Here is a 21,361-nt window from a genome sequence, read left to right on the forward strand (position 1 = left end):
TGTATACAACGGCTTTCTTGTGGATAATAATAGAACGTCAAATCAGTGAATTTTCGTCAGAGTGATCGACCTTGTTGCATACGACAGAAGGCTTAAGTGTAGGTGTTAAACAACACATAGACCAGAGAACACAGTGTTTCTGGGACCACATGCTTTTAGTAGGGCCAAGTCAAATCAAGTCCTGGATCCCTGGCATAGGCTGCTGCACGCACGCACACATACGTGCAAACACACAGGTGGTGTACTTCCGTTCGGCTGACTCTGATTAGGGGACAGGGACACTAATGAACCCTGAGCTCTGCACTTTAATGGCCACTTAACAGAGACCGCCTATTCAAAAGACGCTTACAATTATATTAGAGCAGTACATTTGAAAGGCTGACGCGGGTCACATTAACATTACGTTACAAAAAGCAACGTTGGCTAACGCCCACATTAACGTAAATGAACACATTAATGTACATGCGTGTCATGTTTTCTGACGCTTTCCCAAGTTTATCACAGTGGACAAACAATTTGTTTATAATCATATCTCCATACTGTCATGAATGTAACTTTAGCAATTTAAACAGTTGTTTAGATTTTTGTATGCAACCAATCGCTCTCTTCTCTCCAGATATCAAGCCAGCCAATGTATTCATCACAGCTACAGGAGTAGTGAAACTAGGGGACTTGGGACTGGGCCGATTTTTCAGCTCCAAAACAACTGCTGCTCACTCACTAGGTAAGTTACTACAGACACACACACACACACACACACACACACACACACACACACACACACACACACACACACACACACACACACACACACACTCTTCCCTTATGAGCCTACAAACGCACACACAGACACTTAGACTCAGCGGTCCCCAGTAATCACCCAATGTTTGATGTGTTTCATTAGGCATGGTGAGCCCCGAGCCATGTGTCATGTAGTCATGCTGCCTGGCCACGTCTGTGCCCAGCCCCTTCATAGGCCACTTAGCCACTTCCTGTTGCCTTGACCTTTGAACCTAACACAGTGGAAGACTGGGCCGAGGCCTTCGACACAGCTCTGATTGTGACTGTGTACCATAAAACAAGCCAGCAAACTTTACAATCACCGTTACTGTTGGCATTGATGGGTGTGTTTGTCACGTACAGAAAATCAATCATGTAACATTATTTCATTTTTTTTGTTCAAAGAAGTGAGAATTGTAGCCCACACTAATTAAGACTAGTACATTTGGCTTATTTTAAGAAATACAAGTGTGCTAAACCTGAGGTTGTACAAAATTGACGAACTGAATGGTGCCATGCGTTTAAATGCATTATTTAACTCTTATGGTGTTTAATGACTGTGGGCCTTTTACTGTAAATCTTTAGGAGTCAAGCCTGTAACCTCAAGAAGAGAGTGAAACAATATTTAAGTCATTAATTGATTTCCAAAGGAATAGACACTTGTAGCACTTATTTACCAACTCGTTAGCTTGCCTCTCTTTATAGGAGACATAGGGTTTAACAGAAATACACACAGAGACTCGCATACACACATCTGCCTTAGTTCAAGGGTGTCCGAGTGTTTAAATCACAAATGTACCTATAAACAATTTGTCAACAGCCCGTTCCTACCAGCCTTCATCACGTTGCCCTATTTTTCTTTTTGTCTCGCTACTCCTACACCTTTTTAGTTGTTAAGCATCACAGTGCATATTGTAATGCTGCAGAGACCGGCATGTTGGCTAATTGTTACAAACTGGTGTTTAAAATGAATCCATAATAACACTTAATTCCAGAAATAATCAAATCTATGGTATCAGAGAATTATGCGTTATGCTCTTTGTGTAGAAAGGATTTGATCAAATGTTGGAGTGGAACTTCCTAATAGCAGCGTTAATAAAAAATGCCTCTAAAAAAAGCAGCAGGTTTTCATATTAATGTGTTCTATCAATCACTGACAAAAACACGTTTCTGGGAAGTAGAATTGTCGAGAAATTCTTCATAAGAAGAGCTTCACGGTAGCTCTGATAGCTTGACGGAGTAGCCGTGGGGGGGGGGGGGGTGAGGTTAGTGAAGAGTCAATTAGTATCTGATGCCTGGTCTATACGACACAATAAACAAACACTGACAGTTGTTTTAATTTTTTTTTTTTACATTCTGATCATTTTAGCTGGCCTCCTTTCCTTTGCCTTGGTGTTTTGTGTTAATAGCATAAATGTGGCACAGATCGTTATAGTGGAGATGGTTGTGCCATTAAACATCCCCTCAGTAGTTTCACCTGCTTCATAGACAAATATATAGGCCGTCATTCACACAGTGGCACTTCCCTATGTCAAACTGTTGTTACTGCAAACAGCATGCTATTCTCAGCCCCTGTACAGCAGTGGCCCAGCTGTTTTGAGAAGGTGTGAATCACATGATCAGCTCAACGTCGGCCCCATCAACTAAGCAGCTTGCAGTGGCAGCAGAGTCGGGTAAAAGCGCCTGTGATAGCTCATTAAATGTTAAATCCACAGCACCCTCTTTAGGCTGACAGGGGATAGGCAGCCCCACAAGCACAAGGGTCGACTGGAAAACTGTCATCATTAATCTGAAGCAATCAAGACTGCTTCGATAATCTCCAGAAAAACTACACAAATCATAGTGTCATGTTGCCTACAGTGCAGAGTCGATGATCGGAACAGATGCATTTGATCTAGAGCAGTCACATCGGTCCTGAGATCATAAAATGAGCTCTCCTGGAATAAGCATGTGAAGTATGCAGATGAGATTTTGTAATGATACATTTTATTTGCACTTCATATCCCTTTAAGAATATTTAAACTTCATAAGGATGTGTTCAGCAGATGATCTAGTACTGTAGAAGCAGACGATGTCCCTATAGGTAATCATGGCCTGTTGACTCAGGGGAGTGCTTCATCCTTCCACCCTCTGTCTCTGGCTTTACCCTTGCCATTTCTTTAGTTTTTGTTCTTTTCTCTATCTTTTTCTTTGTCACATATCCTTCTCTCCTGCTGCTGTTTCTCAGTCTTACTTGTCCTCACTTCTCCTTCCCTCTGACCCTCCCTCTGGTGCTTTGACTTTTAGAGAGAACGAGGGACGGAAAGGTAGAATGTGCCGGGTGCGAGAGAAGAGAATGTGACAGAAAAAAAAAGGAAAGTAGAGAAAAAGAAAATAGTAAGAAGGAGGTGAAGAAAGAGAGAGCGGTTAATATGACAATGTGACAAAAAAAATGGAGGAGAAAAAGGAAAGCAAGAGTGAGAGAGAGGATAGAAAGAAAGAATGTGAGGTAGGTGTGTGCGTGCGTGCGTGCAATTGCGTGCCAGCGTGGGTCTGTAATGAGCCCAGCCACCCAGCTGAACAGTGGAGCAGGGTGGTGGAGATGAGATGGAGGTCCAGGCATACAGCCTGTCAGCTCGCAGGCTTTCAACTCAGCCGCTCAGCAGCCTGCAGTCACACACACACACACACACACACACACACACACACACACACACACACACACACACACACACACACACACACACACACACACACACACACACACACTCACACAGTTTTTTCGTCTCTTACTCACTCTTGCACACACTGAGAGAGACACACAGACTCTTTGTCTCTTATACAGATGTATGTATTCACAGAGACGCATGTGCATATCTATATGCGCTTGAATTCACGCGCGCACACACACACACACACACACACACATGCAGAGTAAGATAATCATGCACATTCACGTAGATTTGCAGCATTCAAACCGACAAACACTCAGTGACACATCCCGACTCTGAGACACAAGGCTGACAAAAATACACACAAGCATGCAAAAGACTCTGACTTTCTGGCTGAAGATGGTTACGTATAGGGTAATGGCAAGAGTTGGGTTAAAGAATAAAAGAACGGTAGTAACAGGAAAGCGGATGCAATCGTTAGAGGAATGAGAGACCAGCCAATTGGCAGTAATAAGTTGTATAATATACCTGCAATTAACACTTGTAATGAGAGAGGTGTTAACGATGAGTACCAGGGGAAAGGGAGGAAAAGGAAAGGAGAGGAGGAGGGAGAACAAGATGGAAGCAGAAAGACTGCAGGGAGGCTTATGTTGAAAATAATTCGGACTATTTCAACATGTAGGCCTTTATAAAGTCTTGGTTATCCATAAAGGCAAGCAAGTCGTGAAACAGAGAGGGGTAGGTGGAGAGCCAAATGGAGGGTGAGTGCTCAGCAGGAAGTTTTAGAAAACATAATGGGAATATAAGGGAATACAGCGAACGCCTTCTGACTATGAGATTAAGTCCTTCTGGCTGCGCTGCTGCCTACAACTTAAAGGCTTATTTGTTAGAACACGTTGGAGCAAAGGTTTCCAAACTCCTGCCTTGGGTCTGAAAGAGAAACTAAATCATAGTCTTTGAGATTGCAGCAGAATCCCGCTTGCTGTTTAAAATACAGTAACTGGTAATAGAGCACAGATTAGATTAGAGAAGGCTAGCGCCATGAATGGAAACTCCCTGGGAAATGCGTCGCAGTGTGTAAATGGTTGTGTAAAAGCTTTAGGTTTGAATGGAAATGGAAATTGCAGCAAGCCTGAATCAATAAATGTATTTTAATGATCACCAAGAACATTCAGCAAGGGGTTCGAAGCGTGGGCTTCTTTATACCGGATGGCATCTCACCTCCTATACAACAACCATTACCCTGTTTCGCACAGAATACGGTGTTGTCGCAGCCATTCACAATAATGGAAATCAATCCCAACATGACTTTCAATTTATTTGCATGAATAAGTAATGTGCCCTTGATTTAGCATGCTGAAGGAGTCCTAGCCCAGCGCTGCCGCCTTCTTTTACGCCACTATTAGCATAAGAGAGGCTGATTCTTTTTAATCAACTAATAATGAATCTTAGGGGAGCTTGTTCAGACCGCACCATGAGACCTCACAGCTCACACACACACACACATGCGCACACAGACGCACACAGGCACAAACACAATACCAACGGATGACCAATTAAAACAGTAGTCCTCCGTTTATTCTTCCACTTGCTCTCGCTTGCTTCCTCTCTGCCTGTGCAGATGGCGATTATTTTTGGAATGACAGGTAACACTTCGTTATTAAAAACCACACATTTAAGATAAAAGCATTTTCTCTCAACCCAATTAAGTCTTTACCAAAATGAAAAGTGCCAGCTTTAATTTCGTTCCCATAGACAAATCTAATAGCCCCCGTCTGTAATAGTTTTATTAATTGCAATTATATTAGTTCAGTTTCCTCCAACCTGTTAATGTGCAGAGTGGCTCCTGGAGAGTGTGTGTGTGTGTGTGTGTGTGTGTGTGTGTGTGTGTGTGTGTGTGTGTGTGTGTGTGTGTGTGTGTGTGTGTGTGTGTGTGTGTGTGTGTGTGTGTGTGTGTGTGTGTGTGTGTGTGTGTGTGTGTGTGTGTGCGTGTGTGCGTGTGTGTGCGCGCACACTTGTGAGTACTGGAGGTGATTGTGCAGTTACAGTGTTTTCCTACCATTTTACTGCCAGCCGACTTTTCTCCTGAGTTCTTTACACCTGAGAGCCGTTCTCACCGACCAAGCTCACGTCGACTGTTTGTGCATATTGTAAAAACTCGTCCTCACAGCTCCATCTATCCGTTTCCCCGCACACATTTTGTATATAAGTAGGGGCAAGACTGTTTGGGTTTCTGTAAGGAAAAACACAACATTAATTTTGGCTTTTACATTTACATGTATTCTTTTGGCAGAGGCTTTTGTGCAAAGCAATGTACAAATTTAGGTACAACAGCTTTTTCAACTTAATTTCTATTCAGGAATTTCATCCTTTCAGGGGCAAAGCCAATTGGCCTCTGGTATTGTTTGTTTGAGGACACAAAGGCCACCAAATATAACACTCATTTTAAGTCTACAGATATAATGATTTCATTTTAAATACATGGGCTAATATAGTGATCAGTGAAAGAAAGAAATACTTGGTCAGACCGTCTTTCTTCAGCCTGGTTCAGCGGTTCGTACCAGACTGGTGATGTGCGCAGCGTTTCACGTGATGTTACCCAAGAATAATACAGAATTTCAACCCAAAAAATGTCCTGACAGGAAAGAGAAAGAGAAGAAAACGACAGCATCAGCTGGGGCAGTGCGGCCGGGGCATCAGTGCCACTGCGGCCGATCGGGATACGATTTTCAGACGGGCCGCCCGTAAAATCCCTGCCCTGACCCTCACACAGCAGAGCTATGAAAAGATCCCCCTAGCTTTTACTTTTTTTCTGCTTGAGTTGTCAAATACTACTTAATTCTACCAATTACTCCACAAGCTAATTTGATAAGTACACCTTGAACTCTAGGGGAAGGAAACAAAATGAGCTGGTGTCACGTTGGATTGTGCTGGACACCTCGGGCTTAGAGTGGACATAGGGCTCACTAAGTTTCAAACAACTAAAAAAAAGTCATAAATAGTATTTAAATAAAACGATGCCATGCTAGGTCATCAATCTCATATTGTAATCAGACTTGGTATTCAGTCATGTCATTAAACAGTTGATACATGAGGAACTTAATTAGTAATCTAAGCGTTACAAATCAGTTTTCAGGTTAATAAACAGTATGTATCCCGAGCAGAATGCGAGACGATGTTGATGATTGTAAACATGTGACATGTGAAGCACAAGCCCCACAGTGCAGCCGACACACGTCGTCGTGTGCAGCGATGCCGCTGATGGAGGTTGTACATTCTTCATATTTCAGTAAGGCTCCACTCTCGTGTTTGGAATGTGCGGAGTCTGAGAGCTGCTCAGCACTGGTTAGAGGGCTGGTAAAATTTCCATCCCATAACCATGTGTGATTAATATAAAACCTCTGCTGGATTTGCTTGATAGACTTTTACATGGGGAATCACAGCAAAACAGAAAGCAAATGGAAAAAAGAAAAAAAAAAAATCTCCGAAGCATCCTGCAGTGCATTATGGATGTGATGTTGAGCTGTGGTTCGTCTTTGTGTCCAGTTGGGTGAAGGTCTGATTCTCTGGAGCTCTGCCAGTCCCCGTGGCAGTTTGGGATTCTTGAGTTTCCAAACCAGAACCAGAAACTTTTCAGGCTCCACGCTGCTCCCTGGGCGTACTCTCTGACTACTGTTTCAGATCATTACCAAGCCCCAGTAATCAAAACTGATTTATGTATATTTTGTGTGTGCGAGTATGTCTGCTGTTCATGTGCATGCAACTTTGTGGTACTTGTACAACTGTGCACGATGACTTCTAGCCTTATAAAATATGATCTTACGTCAGCTTACTTAGAATTATCAGCGGCAATGCACTAAGTCTCCCTCTAGTTGTCTTTTTTGTAAACTCTAGCTATAATACGGTGAGTATTCCGACCTCTGGCTGTGTCACGGTGTGAGACTACACCTCCATTCCTCACCTGCTTCTCTGTTCCGTGTGAGGTGTGGCAGTGACGTTGATGAACTGGGGGGGGGGAAAGCATGGGTTTGCATTGCAAAACGTTAACGCTCACTCTCTCTTTGTCCTGTTCTCCCTTTTCTCCCTCTGTCTATCTCTTTTCTGTCCTTCTCTCTTGCTCCCTCCTCTCTCGCCCTCCCCCTCCCCTCTCCCTCTGTGTTCCAGTGGGTACTCCTTACTACATGTCACCGGAGAGGATACATGAAAACGGATACAACTTCAAATCTGACATCTGGTCGCTAGGATGCCTGCTCTACGAGGTAAACTATGGGAATGTGTGCACACATTGTCACCCTGCAGTCGACTGTAGGAGTGACGTGAGAACACGTTGGCTCAGACACACACACACAAACAAACAAACCATCCTCAATATAACCGAGTACTGTAAGAAAATATATACAAATACGCCTGCACTCTCCCACACGGTTGTACTGTATTGTATTCACCTCCACTACAAGTCATAATGTGCAAAAATAAAAAACACACAGTTCAATACATAGTAATAATGTATTTACATGGTATGTTGTTCACCTGGTATCCCTCCCGTTCCTTACTTCTTTCTCTTAAGACTCTTTGAGTTAAAGTTCTTTAGCCTGGGAACCTGCTAAACGTTGAAAAGCTGGCGAGTGAAGGGAACTGACATGGCCATGTGTTTTAGATAAGGCCGCGTAGTGACACTGACTAGTTTGATTAGTCGGGAGCAAAACACCACGGGGCTCTGCTGTAGACCACGCTGAGTGGAAACAAGGCCGGGAGGAGCACGCAGCGGAGGGAACAAAGAGGAAAGAGTGAGGAGCAGAACACTGATAGACATGCATGATAACAGTCAATCTGATGTTTCACCTTGACACACACACACACACACACACACACACACCCCCTTTCAAAGACACACTGTTGGTCAAGGAAACACCCACATTTCCCTGCCCTCCTCTCTCCTAACTCCCCTGAGTTGCTGATCACTTGGGCTGCGATTCATCGCACCAGTGACTACACCTTCTCTACAGCGCCTCAGGCTCTGAGAGGTGGAGAACGTGCAAGGGAAGAAGTTTGTGCTCAGCTTGCAGGTCATGGCTGCACAGACACCACAGTCCTTCATGCTAATTAGTTCCCCACAATGCACTGTGGCAATGCAAGGGCTGTGGTTGGCTGAAAGCGGCGGACGCTGTAGGTCACATTCTGATTGGGTACTTTTTATGTGTGCGTTTTAACATGGAATATCCTACCTTTGCTTTGAATTCAAAGCCGATTGCTCTGGTTTATATAACGTCTGTTGCATAGTTTATACAGGTGTGAGGGTTGCGTAACCCCACCAGCACAGCACAGTGTTGTTTCATTAAGCTCATTTACGGGGAAATTGGTTTATTTAGGTTTAGTTCAAACTAATTGTGAACATTAAAAAACATTTGGCTTGGTTTAATTATATTTGAAGATCCATGATGCAGCTTGATGTCTTACACGTGATGATCATTTTGAAATTGTGATGGTAGTGCATGTGCAGCCTGAGCATTGATTGTTTCACAGTTTCAGATGGGCCACAGTCCATTGATCTTTTATGACTTTTACCCTGAAGACAACCGTGAGGGGTCACAGTCTGGACTGAGCACAGAGAAAGCAAGATGGAGGCCAGCGGATGAGGAGAGGGAAGGGGAGGGAGGAGAGAGCAAAAGTGGGGGAAAAAAAAAAAAAATAGTTGGAGACTTGTTGCTCCCTCGGGAGGTCAGGAGGCAGGGAATAAAGATGTAAGGTGGAAAAGTTTAAGAATCTATATAGGAACAATATAGGAAGCCAGAGAAGGGGAAAAGACAGAAGAAGCCTTAGGAGAGAAGGAAAAGAAAGAGGAGATAGAAGGTTAGAGAGAAAGAGAGAGAGCACAGGGGGAGAAATGGAAGGTGAAATAACAAATAGCGTGAGCCGGGGTATAGATTGCTGGAGAGAATAAAAAAAAAAAATGGGGGGTGTTGTTCATTCAGAGGGAAAGACGCATAACTCCAGTCATCAGGTCACGGTGAGCCATGCAAGGAGCCTGTGGAGATAAAGATTTTACAACCTTATTGTTGCCAGAGCAGTGCTCACCACGCCACGCATATTCTCTTTGAAGAGCAGACCCTTGCTTTCCACTCGTCTCGGTAAGAGGGCACCACAGTGCATTCAGTATCAGGAAACTTAGCGCTCTCTCTCCAAAACTCTCCCCCCATTCCTCTTTGCTCTATTCTCCTGCTCTATATGTTCCCCTCCATATGGCTCCCTTTTCCTGATTTAACTTGCAGGCATAAGGAATTCACATAGAAATCCACGCCCGATCCCTTTGGTGCTCATTGATTTCTTTCTGAACATACAGGGGGATTTTGCTAGTGTATGGTTTTGTGTGTATCCCAGGGAGTTTGGGTCCTTATGTGTGAAATGAAATCGCTCAATTTGAGAGAGCCTGCGTTTTTCATTCTTGTTCCTGGGAGTTGGGGCTGAGGTCCGAAGGGTCCGTCTTTGTTTCTGCGTCTTATCGTCATCTCCCATTCTGTTTTTGTTTGTCCCTGCCCTGTGCCCCCTCACCCAAACCTGCTGGACCGTGGTAAAAACGGGGACGCTGCAGTCGCAGGGCTCGTCTCCCAGGGTGAGCAGGAAGGTGAAGAGGGAGCTCGCTCACATGCCAGCCGACGAGATCGCGGTCTCCCAGCGCTCTCGGTCATAACCACCGCATATACGCACGTTCGGCCCCCTCGCTCAGTGTTTTCTGTGTAAAATAAATGCATTTTACACACACAGACTGTAGGTCTCCAGCTTGTTTAGATGTTTTGTGGTTGCCGTGTTTTATATAAAGGTTAGCAGGGGAGGAGAATATCTTGGAAAAGCTTTACTGGAATGTGTCTCCTTCCTGTAAGAGCTCAGCCATCCATACCTCTGACTGTGCCCCTGTCTCATGCCTCCTGCCTCATTCCTCTCCCTCCCGTCTTGTTTTGCTGTTGGTTTTATGAGGCCCAAAACGCTGGGTTCTCGGCAGCTGGCGTTTGCATGTGATGAGTTGGCCCTGTGGCTAGCTCTCTTTATGCTTTTGAAAATGCGAGTGGGGTTTTTTGCAAGCAGAGACTGCTGTCGGTGGATAGCCTTGGTATCCTTTTATCTATTTCATACAGTATGTGTAGTTTTGATGCGCTAATGTTCGTGTTCCTTCTACCAGCGTCTGTATCAAGCAGTCTACCAATTTATCTACGTCACCTGTGTCCAATGTGTCTTACTCCTCCTCTTTGTATTTGTTCATCTTTTTTCTATCCATACCTTCCTTCCTGCTCTCTGCCTTCAGCTTATTAACAACATTGGGCGGTAGAACTTTCACCTCAAGTTGTGCCTGTATGAGCCCACTGTACATCCAGGTTTTTAAACTCTAGAGTCTATTTAATGGTGTAGTTTGACATATTGGGAAATGCACTTATTCCCTTTTTAGCTGAGCGTTAGATGAGAAGACAGAGACTACACTCGTATCTGTCCATTAATTATGAAGCTGAGAAGTAAAACCACACATTGTCGTTTTTACACTTCAGTCGTTGTGAGGATTAAACAAAGATGTAATGTGTTAATTAGCTTTAGAGGTGCTTATAGGTGGGTCTTATTACCTTCGGACAGAACCCGGCTAGCTGTTTCCAGTTTTTGTGCTAAGCTAACCGGATGCAAGCTGTTGCTTCATATTTACCAGACGGACATGATGAGTGGCGTTGACTTTCTCATTTAACTCTCAGCGAGGCAGCAGATGTGTATATCCAAAAATACTGAACTATTCCTGTAAATTTCACAATTCAAGTACAACACTTGGTTGAGCTGCAGTGAGCTCGGGACGTAAGAACGCATCCAGTTTTCCTCAAAAGTTCAACCCACTGGAACAATCTGGTGCTTTTAAGTCATTCCTCTTCTTCTTATCTTTCTTCCCTTTTTAGTTTGTTGAAGTAGACGAGTGATGACTCCACTGGGTGTAGGTATATTTTTAATGACTGTCCCTACACTGTGACGTATCGCCTTGATTAATATATCATCATAAAACCACATGAAGGACCAATGAGCACATAAAAAAGTCATGCTTTGCTCACTTGTACTGTGTGTGGATGTGTGTGTGTGTGTGTGAGTGTGAGAGGAAGAGCGAGAGATAAAATGAACCTCTATTTGCATGTGTCTGTTAACATTTAGATATTTTTGTAGCGTGTGCCAATAATTGTATATATTTGTGTTTGTGTGTTTATAAATGAGAACTTGAGAGAAACCCTTCGGTCCCAGGCTGTAAGGGCTCCAGGGATGTGTGGGGGGGGGGGGGGGGGGGGGGGTGGTGGGAGCCTCTCGGAGCTCCTCTTAATTGGCGTACAGGGAGAGAAGCTGGAGAGAGAGAGGGATCAGTGTTAATTACACTGGAAGGCCCCATCCAGACCTTTTACACGGACAGGGATGCTGGCTTTACATGCCTGGGCTGGGGAGAGCTCAACCTGGCCAGCTGATGAAGAGCCGAGGAACAAAGGAGGGAGGGGGTGTGAGTGTGTGTGTGTGTGTGTGTGTGTGTCTGTGTGTGTGTGTGTGTGTGTGTGTGTATATGTATATGTGTGTGTGTTCTGCCACCAGCAGCTCACACCCCTTAGACAGACAGCAGGCATGCGTGTGCATTGTATGTCTCTCGAATATCAATGAACCGTACACACACACACTCATACACACACAGTCTCATGCTCACCAGGGCCTCAGAGGTCAGGGAGTGAGTCAATCATCTAACCCATTGCGACGACACAGTCTGAAAAAAGGAGTGTGTGTATATGTATGTGTGTGTGTGTGTGTGTGTGTGTGTGTGTGTGTGTGTGTGTGTGTGTGCACGCTGAGAGCAGGGGGCCGGCAGCTGTCAGGGGCTAGGAGCAGCAGGCACTAATGAAGCAGATGAATAGTGCAAAAACTCCCAAATACAAACAGGACAGTTGACATTTTTCATCTGTCAAAAGCAGAAGATGCATGAAAATACGATGGGGTCTTGTTTAACCCTTTGCCTCCTGGTGTCTATAGCTGGCTGATTTTCTTCCTTTTTCTTTCTCACTTTCTTTTTTTCTCGCTTACTGAGACATTTGTTGTTTTGGGAAGCGCTATCTCGCCCTTACACACAAACTCACACTACCTGCTATACACCACTAAAAGTTATAAATATTTTTGTTACAAAGCAATTAAGATTGTTTTTCCCACATGGTCCTTTCCGAGTAATTGAAGGGAACTTTTACTGAAAGTAGTCAGCATTTTCTGTTTAAGCTCGGGCACTTACCTCTAATCCATACCGTTCTGAAAGAAAGCCAGCTTGGCTCTGCCCTCTAGTTTTTTTTTTATTTTTTAGAGAGCTCTGTTTGTTGGAAAGTTATTATTTTCTAAAAAAAACATTTCCTGACCTCACTGGACATATTTTGAAGCTGCAAATTATCTGGTGATTTTAATTGCTGCAGGTTTAGACAAAATAAATTCAAATCATTTTTGAAAAATAGTGGACTGATCATTTGAATGTGCGTCGCTCACTGCAGAATCAAATGTGAAATGTAAGGTTACAGATATGGGGCTTTGTTAGTACTAGAAGTGCATCATTGCTGACACACACAGGAATACACATTTCCTCACACATCTCATCACTGTCAACCGCCTGCTGTGCCAGTCTCGGTTGTAATTGTTGGAGCCGAGGGAGAGAGGGTGTCCGATGGGAGATGGGGAGATGGAGAGAGGGAGATCCTCTTTACTTAGTGTTCACATGTGCTTTTCTGAGGATACACTGTATTTACGCGAGTGTTTGATTAAGACTGCGGATGGATGTGTGATGGTAAATCCCGTCCAGAGGAGAGATGGCCCTCTGAGATTCTGCTGCCGTCATCTTGACGTCCCACTGGAAGCTGTGACAGAGATCCTGTCAAAATCTGCCCAATAGGGAATAAGATCTCTTCCGTCTCTGCACCATCAATGTTTTACACATTTTTCAGTGAAGACTGAAACGAAGAAGCCGCCTAAAAGTTCTCACTTTTTGGGCGATGACGAAGGGTTACATTTGTAGCCACATGCAACAAAGGCAGTAATAGTACTGGTGACTTTATGGTCAAGCTGACGAAGAGGCCTATTGACATTTTTTATTGACTTCCTCGAGCACCAGCTCTGAGTGGTTCAATGAGTCCTTCGGCTGCTGTTAAAATGTTCGCATGGCACAGGGTAGCCTGTCCCTGTTGTAACTAAAAGACAGCTTCTGTTATTCTGCCTCTATTTCCTTTATGGTCCTATTTTCATAGCTGGCACATTCACACTAACCTGCTGTATTCTGTGTGGAACCTTTCCATTTGGATCCATATGTGGACACGTTGTTCTTTTTTCACACTACCAATTAACAGACTGTCAAACACATACTGTACATCCTCAGATAATCATGTAGGGACCCCTGGGGCGGGGGGGGGGGGAGTAAAAATAATAATGTGTAAAAAAACAAAGCAAAAAAATGATCTGCGCACTATAATAAACTTGTTATGTGGTTTTCTTTATTTAGTTCTTTTATAGCAATGCCTGCTTTTTGTTTTAATTCATAAAGATATGTCTGCTATCAATTACCACATCCGATGTTTTAAAAACATTCATCGGCATCATGTTTAAGTTTGAGATCCCCCAGAGAACTGAAGGAAAACTGTGAGAAAAGCAGAAGCGGTAACCTAAGAGCAACGACCGTCCATGAAAGGCTCTAGATCCTGTTTGACTTTGGTCCACAAGACACTTCATTTCTGAGTATCTGCCCTAGAACAGGTGCAGGGCATGAAATGGAATGTCGTTTTCCCACACGTGTACATATTCGACTGTGCAAAAGTGAAATCATGTTGGTGATACACTTACTGCAACCTCTTCCTATGTAATACTATGTAAATAAATGAAAACCAAGTCAACAAGCTACAACATCGCCGAGCAGCTCATCATCATCAACACTGACAGCCATGTTTATTTATTATCAGTTAAGCTATTTGGCCTAACGCGGTATTTATTTTCTCGATAGCACTGAATCAGAAAAACAGTGTGTGCTTGTTATGCAAGCCTGCTGCTGGCTTCGCCTCGCGCATGCACATTTAAACAATAAGAAGTGAGTCAGTCACTAACCCTGGCAGAAATGGCGTGCTATATTTTCTATTCTTAGACGGGCTGAAGGGATTCTTCACCTATTTCCACTCAGCAAAAGTCTCCTCATCCTTTCCACTCTTCCTCCCCGTTCCCATCTGCACCTCCTCTGCTCTGCTCTGCTCTGCTTGCATTTGTCTTCCAGAGGATACAGTTTTCTCGCTGCTCCAGCAAACTGAAAAATTCTCTCCTCTCATATGCCTGCACCCCTCTCCTCACTTTCTGCTCTTCTTTTCGCAAACTATGTGTCTCTACGTCTCTCTACCTCCGAGTTTTCGAGGCAGTGCAGCAGAAAGGGCTCGGGGAAAACACATAAGCTGAGAGAGCGCTCGTGGATTTTTCTGTTTTGGTTCACTTGAATTTTGGACCACCGCTCATTCCACAACAACAACAAAAAACACATAAATAAGTGTGTGCTGATTTGATATGTACACACAACTTTGGACATACAGTGTATCGACTTGTTGTCTTTATTTGTCTCTCACACCCAGCTTTTATCAATAAGTCAGATACCTCGATAGCACTGAACTGTGCAGGTTCTACTCTCAACATACTGCACAGTGTCTTCTGTGTAGCACTTGTTGAAAATTTGACTGGCTGTTTTTTAAAAGTTTTTACTTTGCTCTCTCACACCCTGTCTTTTTGTCTTTCCCTTATATCTTTACTTTTCAGATGGCAGCCCTGCAGAGTCCATTCTATGGGGACAAGATGAACCTTTACTCCCTTTGTAAGAAGATAGAACAGTGTGACTACCCCCCTCTTCCCTCAGACCACTACTCAGAGGAGGTACGTACTGTAAGAGTTGCCTTTTTACTGCGACGGTAAGTAGATATGGACCCGCTCAGTGTTTTGAAATGGCTCCTGAACTCCTTCTAAAAGAAACTTAAAAAGAAGTCTTAACATATTTTAAGTGAGCTATACCGTTTTAAGCAGCGGTGGACGGTTTCTCTTTCTCTGTGCCAGTTTCGCAGATTTTTACTTATTAAACTTTTTTTTTTTTTTAATATGTGAGTGAAATCCACCCAGCTGTCTGAGCTACAGTACAGTATGATATTGCTCCGTGATCAAAAGACCGGCTATGATTCTACCCGTTTGAAAATGAAATGCACATATCAAAAGCATCTGGCCATGCTACAAAGTGGGGTGAAACTAAATGAGCTGGAGTGTCATGTTTCCCTAACTAAATGTTAGATCATCTGCTGTAGTTCTGTGTAGACTTACCCATGCACACAAATGTAATGTAGTCGGGCTGCGGTTAAAGATCGCCTTATTGCTGATTGCCGGTGACGTGCGTGTGTGTGCGTGTGTGTGCGTGTGTGTGCGTGTGTGTGCGTGTGTGTGCGTGTGTGCGTGTGTGCGTGTGTGCGTGCGTGTGTGCGTGTGTGTGTGTGTGTGTGTGTATGGCTTTGTGTTTGCATGCCCTTTTTGTGTGGGTGGCATTTTCCCCCCCAACATTTCTGTCTTTTTCTCTTAAAAACATTATGTCAAGTGTACCACATGCAAAAACTCAGGCACTGACTCAAAGGCACACACACACACACACACACACACACACACACACACACACACACACACTGCAGACATTACGTCCATTAAGCAATGACAATGTGCTTTCTTATGGGCAGACTAAGCTTTGTGAGTTATAGCAAGCTTCATAGTCCATGAAATATCAGAAAATAGTGACAAAATGCCAAGGATACGTTTTTAGAGCCCGTGGTGACATCTTCAAATATTTCTTTTCCTCTAATTAACGGTCCAAAACTGGAAGATATTCAATTTGCAATTATGTAAATCTGAGACAAACGGCACAACCTCTCATTTGAGAGCCTGAAACCAGAAAATGTTTGACATTTTCTACTTTAACGATTCATTCACATTTAAACAATTATTAAAATTGTTGCCAATTACTTTTCAAGTCAATTAATCAGTTATTTTGTCGGTTCTAAATGACATATATACTACATTACAACTAACCTTTTGGAAACCTGAGTTGTTTAATCTAATACAGTGAACATCACGTGTGCATTATTCTTCGGCAAAGTTACATTTTTGTTGTATTGTTTTTATTAACAGTTTGAAATTAATGGAAACAAATGGCTGCCAGATGGAGACAAAAATACATACACAAATCTAAGACTGTGTAAGATAACTGCATTAATTACATACCTGTATTTAGATGCATGTTATATAGTTATGGGGCTCAAACCTGGAAACACACTGGTATGGTCCTTTTGCTCCACTATCAGAGGAACTGCATGCACAAGTCCACCGTGGCTAAGTTTAAGTGGCTATCGTTATTCATGTCTCTCTAGTGAAATAGTAAACCCTGATGAGAGGCTTTGTTATTCTGTGGTATTTACTTCATTACGTCCATAAAGGCTAATTGCGTGGTGTCTCCAGCCTCTGTAGTGTCTATGTGTGTGTTTTTGTATGAGCAAAAGAAATTGTGCAAGTGTATATTTTGCTACAAGAGCTCTCTCTCCACACACACACGCACACGCACACACCACGCTGAGCTCCTGCGTTGCCCCACATGTCACCCCCATCCAGGAGAAAGGGAGACAAAGCGAAAGAGAGAGGGAATGATAGAGCGAGAGACAGGGCGATGGAGAGATGGAGATGAGGGGGGTGCCTGCAGCGCCTGTCTGGATGTAAACAATGCTCCTGAAGGATCGGCAGCAAACTGTCAGCTGCTCATCTTTGTTGTGTCATTTAACCATCTCCGTCTATGCTCCCCCCCCCATGCCTCCCTTCACCAGCTCCTACCCCCCACCCCCCACCCCCCTCCACCTGACACTCCCCCCTCCTACTCGCCATGCAAAGAAGTGCATGAATATTTTACATATCTGCATCCCCCCCCCCCCATATCTCCATTCTGTGGGACTAATTCTCAGACTGTCTGAATTTGCATCTTTCTCTCACTTTCTCTCTCGCTCTCACACACAAACACAGCGGCTGACGAGAACTCGTCCGAGCCTGAGCCACGCAACAGCGGCCAGGAAGTCGGCAGAGGGTTACCATAGCGACCTTGCGTAGATGTTGTTATTTTTTTATTTATTTCTTTGCTTTCCTCTCCATCTTTTATGCTCTTCCCTTTTTTTTTTTTAATGATGGCGGTGGCTGTTCCGCCTGCGAGCCTGTCTATCTATCTGCTCCAATCAGCCGCTTCGCTCGGCTTCAAGTGTAAGTGCTGTCTCCGGATGGCAATGGAGTGGCAGCAGTGTGTGTGTGTGTGTGTGAGTGAGTGAGTGAGAGTGTGTGTGTGGGTGTGTGCGTGCCGGGGGGGGGGGGGGGGCTCAAATAATAGTGGATTGAGAAAAATAAATGATTAGTGCGCTAACGCAGCCTCGCGTCGTTGTCTCAGCTCGATTACTTGTTGCCTCGTTATTGCTTAAGACTGCCTTAGAGCTCATCCAGAGGGCATCGAGAGAGGTTTGTTCATCTCTGGAGCTGCTCTTTTGCAGTTCGATCTCACTGGCGTGTCACTGACTGTTTCGTTTCTCTCCCCCCCACACAACCTACAACCCTCCTGTCCCTCTCACCAGCTGAGGAACCTGGTAGATATGTGCATCAACCCTGACCCGGAGAAGAGGCCGGACATCGCCTACGTGTACGACATTGCCAAACACATGCAGAACCAGACACAGGGCAGCTAAGCCCGGAGTTTCACACACATAGCTTGCAGAACTCCTCCCCACTTCTCTCCCTGCTTTTCATGCTCGACTCGGACACATCTGTCTGCTTTTATACAATTTAGCTCTTTGTGATAAGTAGTATGTGTAACAGATTTATTTTCAAGGTGATACAGTTTACAACATGACTGACATCCAAAACCTTCTCTGCCCTCGGATAAAGACTATAGAGATTATACTTTTTTATCAGATGGACCTCTAATTCCTTAGACTTCAATATTGTTACAGCACTGAACATCAGTGTACTGTAACTCACTGATGTGTTATTTGCTATGGCTGTAAAATGCATGTCCTCGGTATTTCCTTGTAGTGAAGTAAAGCCGTTCTTCAGCATCCGCTATTTAAAGCAGATAAACTGGAGAATTGAATTCTATATTTTTTTTTTAGGTGTTACATGCTCCCTATCCTCAACACAGTTAATCAAGACAAAGATCAGGTACATATAGAAATGACCTTTGAGAGTTTGGTAGGACTCGTGAGACTTGTGGTCAGCAGCAAAAAGAAACAAAAAAAAGACGAAGATGAAAACTGAGAACAATAGTTAAATTGGAGTGAAGAGATTTCAGTGACGTAAGAGTGTTTTTGATGGTTGAAGCGTTGCTGTGTTGCACTTTTTACCCTGGTAATGGAAGGCTGGCAGGGTGATCATGTCTAATGAATGTATTAGGAAAGGAAGGATGATTTAGAGGGTAGACTAGAGATGTGCCGGGGGGAGAACATGGGCAAATGTCTCCACAACACTTTGAATGTAAGTCATTTTGACACCGATGTATTGTCTTAGAAAAATTCAGAATAGCTCTTTTTTTTTTTTTTTTTTTTGACAGCCTAGAAGGAGCGGTAAGCTTTAAGAAAAGCAGTTTTACGTCTGCTGTTTGCCTTAGTCACTGACACCAAAAGATTTCTTCCTTGGTTTAACTTACGGTATTTTTCCTTTTTTGTAAATCACAATGAAGACATGACACAAAGAAGAATCTAAAGTCAAAACGCAACGTTCTCCATCACGGCCCCAGTGGCTGCATTTGACCCCCCAGAAAGTTTAGTCTATTTTGTGATTGTTAATGTTGTGTAAGTTTGCAGTGTAGTCGTCTTGTTAAGTAACACAAATGTTGAAGAGATAGCAGATCCTTGCCTTGTGAAGCCGTCCATGTCGTAAGTAAATCACAGCGTACCGAACCTTTGAGACCTTTGAGATACCAAAGAGAGAGTCACACATAGAAAGAGCAGTTTATATATCTTAAGGTGTCTTTCATGAAAATAATATTTTAAAGTGTTGTACTGAGAAAAGCAAGCACCAATGGTCCTCTTTTTGTTTTACTGTACATATTGTAGTGTAGAAGTTCCTATAGATTCAATGCTGTAGGGTTTTAGGAACCCTTTATTCATTTGGTAAAAAGAAACAATGTTTCTAACCGTTTTTTCTTTTCTTTTTTACAGTGAGGTTTACACTCACTACCACCAGTTTACAAAATAACAATGATACCACATGAAAGGTATAGTAAGTAATTAATGATCAGTGACGCTTTCATTTAGCGTCTTACCAAAAGTCTTTAAATGTCATCAAATAGCCTGTTAACCGCTCATTGGAATTATTGTACATGTATGCCCATGTTTCCTTTTCTACTTAACATTCAATACTACTTACATGTGTTATATTCAAAATCAAAGCTTATAAGTGCAAGAAAATGTAAGTTATTTAGTTTTGCTCAGCATAACATTTTGATGATGTGTGTTGATAGATATTTGTCTTGAGACTTGCAAATACAATGTTTGTTTGAGATCGAGACCTTTTTTTTTTCTCCCCCCACCTGCAGTAAAACCGTTTCTCCATTTCAGTTGATATCTTGTTCATGTTCTTCAGCTGTTTGTCACTACATCCTCCTAACAAGAGCATCTGTAACATTTAAGTTTTGTAATCACTTTTTAGATATTGAGTTTTGATGCTTTACAGAACTCCTTAAATACATTGGTAGTATTTACCAGCAAAATACTAAAATGCTGCCTTTTTTTAATTGACATTTAAATGAATGTCCATTCACAACGCCAAAGCACCGTAGCCGGTTATGAAAATGCCCCAGAAAAGATAGAATATTCATTTAACGTCGCCTAGTTAGTTATGAACGTGCAATATGCAACATAGTCAAGTTTTAATTGATTTTTTTTAAATCCTCACTAGAAGGTTTATCGCACACAGTGCAGAGTCACTTTAAGGATTTTGGCCATTTCTTGGTAGGGAGCGTTTTTGTCTTTGTGTAACGTGACCGTGCTCTCCTTTATCTCTGCCGGTCACCTCGGCTCAGTTTACTTTTCCACAGGCCCTCTGGGTATTCCAGAAATTAGAACATTGCAAATAATATTTATTGTTTTGGTTGTTTTCTGAACATCATGTGAAATTAAAGACCCTCATCACAAACGCCTTGTATACTAACTAAATGCAATAAAGCTTTCAAACTTCTGTCGCCTCTTACAGTGAGTCCTCTTACCGGGTTCAAATGAGTTTGAACACTTGATCTCCATGAAATGCCGTAGTAAAAAAAAAGTACACTCCGGTAACATTTATGCATTGCCAAACATTACCAAGGCCGGCCAGTTTGATTTAGCTGCAGCGCCGTGGCAGTTTCACACCTGCAGTTCTGAACCAGTTGGGCTATTTGTACAAAAGGACTGAACTTCGAAGGCCAGAATGAGCCTGTGCCTCCCTTCACCAACAAAGTGTAAACATCAGTGTTTTGTGGTCGTGTTACCTTAACTTACAGCAACAACTAACTTAATGGTAAGTATATTCAAATACTATTTATTTTCTTAACTCGCAGCGACAAACAACATACTCCAGACTGATGCTAGAACAAACATTGGAGATTTTGTCCGGATAACATTCGTTTACATCCTGCAGCAATTATTTATTGGTCCACAAGTTCATGTGATATGTATTTTCCAGTGATAGAATGCCACCATGAACATGCATACCTAGTAAATATGATGTTGTGTTATAGTTCCTGACTTGTTGGAACTTGAGGATGGCCTCAATGCACTATTTAACCACTCACAGCTCAATGGCTTATGCGATACTAGTGGCTACATGGAATAAACTACGTGTCCTCCAGA

At 43.1% G+C, this 21,361-nt stretch overlaps 1 protein-coding gene across 2 annotated transcripts in view; it reads left to right on the forward strand.

Annotated features, from left to right (window-relative positions):
- nek7 (NIMA-related kinase 7) overlaps positions 1–20,705 on the forward strand; it is a 54,708-nt gene extending 34,003 nt beyond the window's left edge. For both annotated transcript variants that reach the window (XM_079157467.1, XM_079157468.1), the window contains 4 exons: positions 617–724; positions 7,596–7,690; positions 15,240–15,353; positions 18,113–20,705. In XM_079157467.1, coding sequence (XP_079013593.1) covers positions 617–724; positions 7,596–7,690; positions 15,240–15,353; positions 18,113–18,223 — 428 coding nt within the window. In that variant the 3' untranslated portion in view covers positions 18,224–20,705. The remainder of the gene's footprint in view (positions 1–616; positions 725–7,595; positions 7,691–15,239; positions 15,354–18,112) is intronic.
- Positions 20,706–21,361: the final 656 nt, after the last annotated feature.

This window comes from Pholis gunnellus (assembly GCF_910591455.1).
Source record: "Pholis gunnellus genome assembly, chromosome: 4".
NCBI lineage: Eukaryota > Metazoa > Chordata > Actinopteri > Perciformes > Pholidae > Pholis > Pholis gunnellus.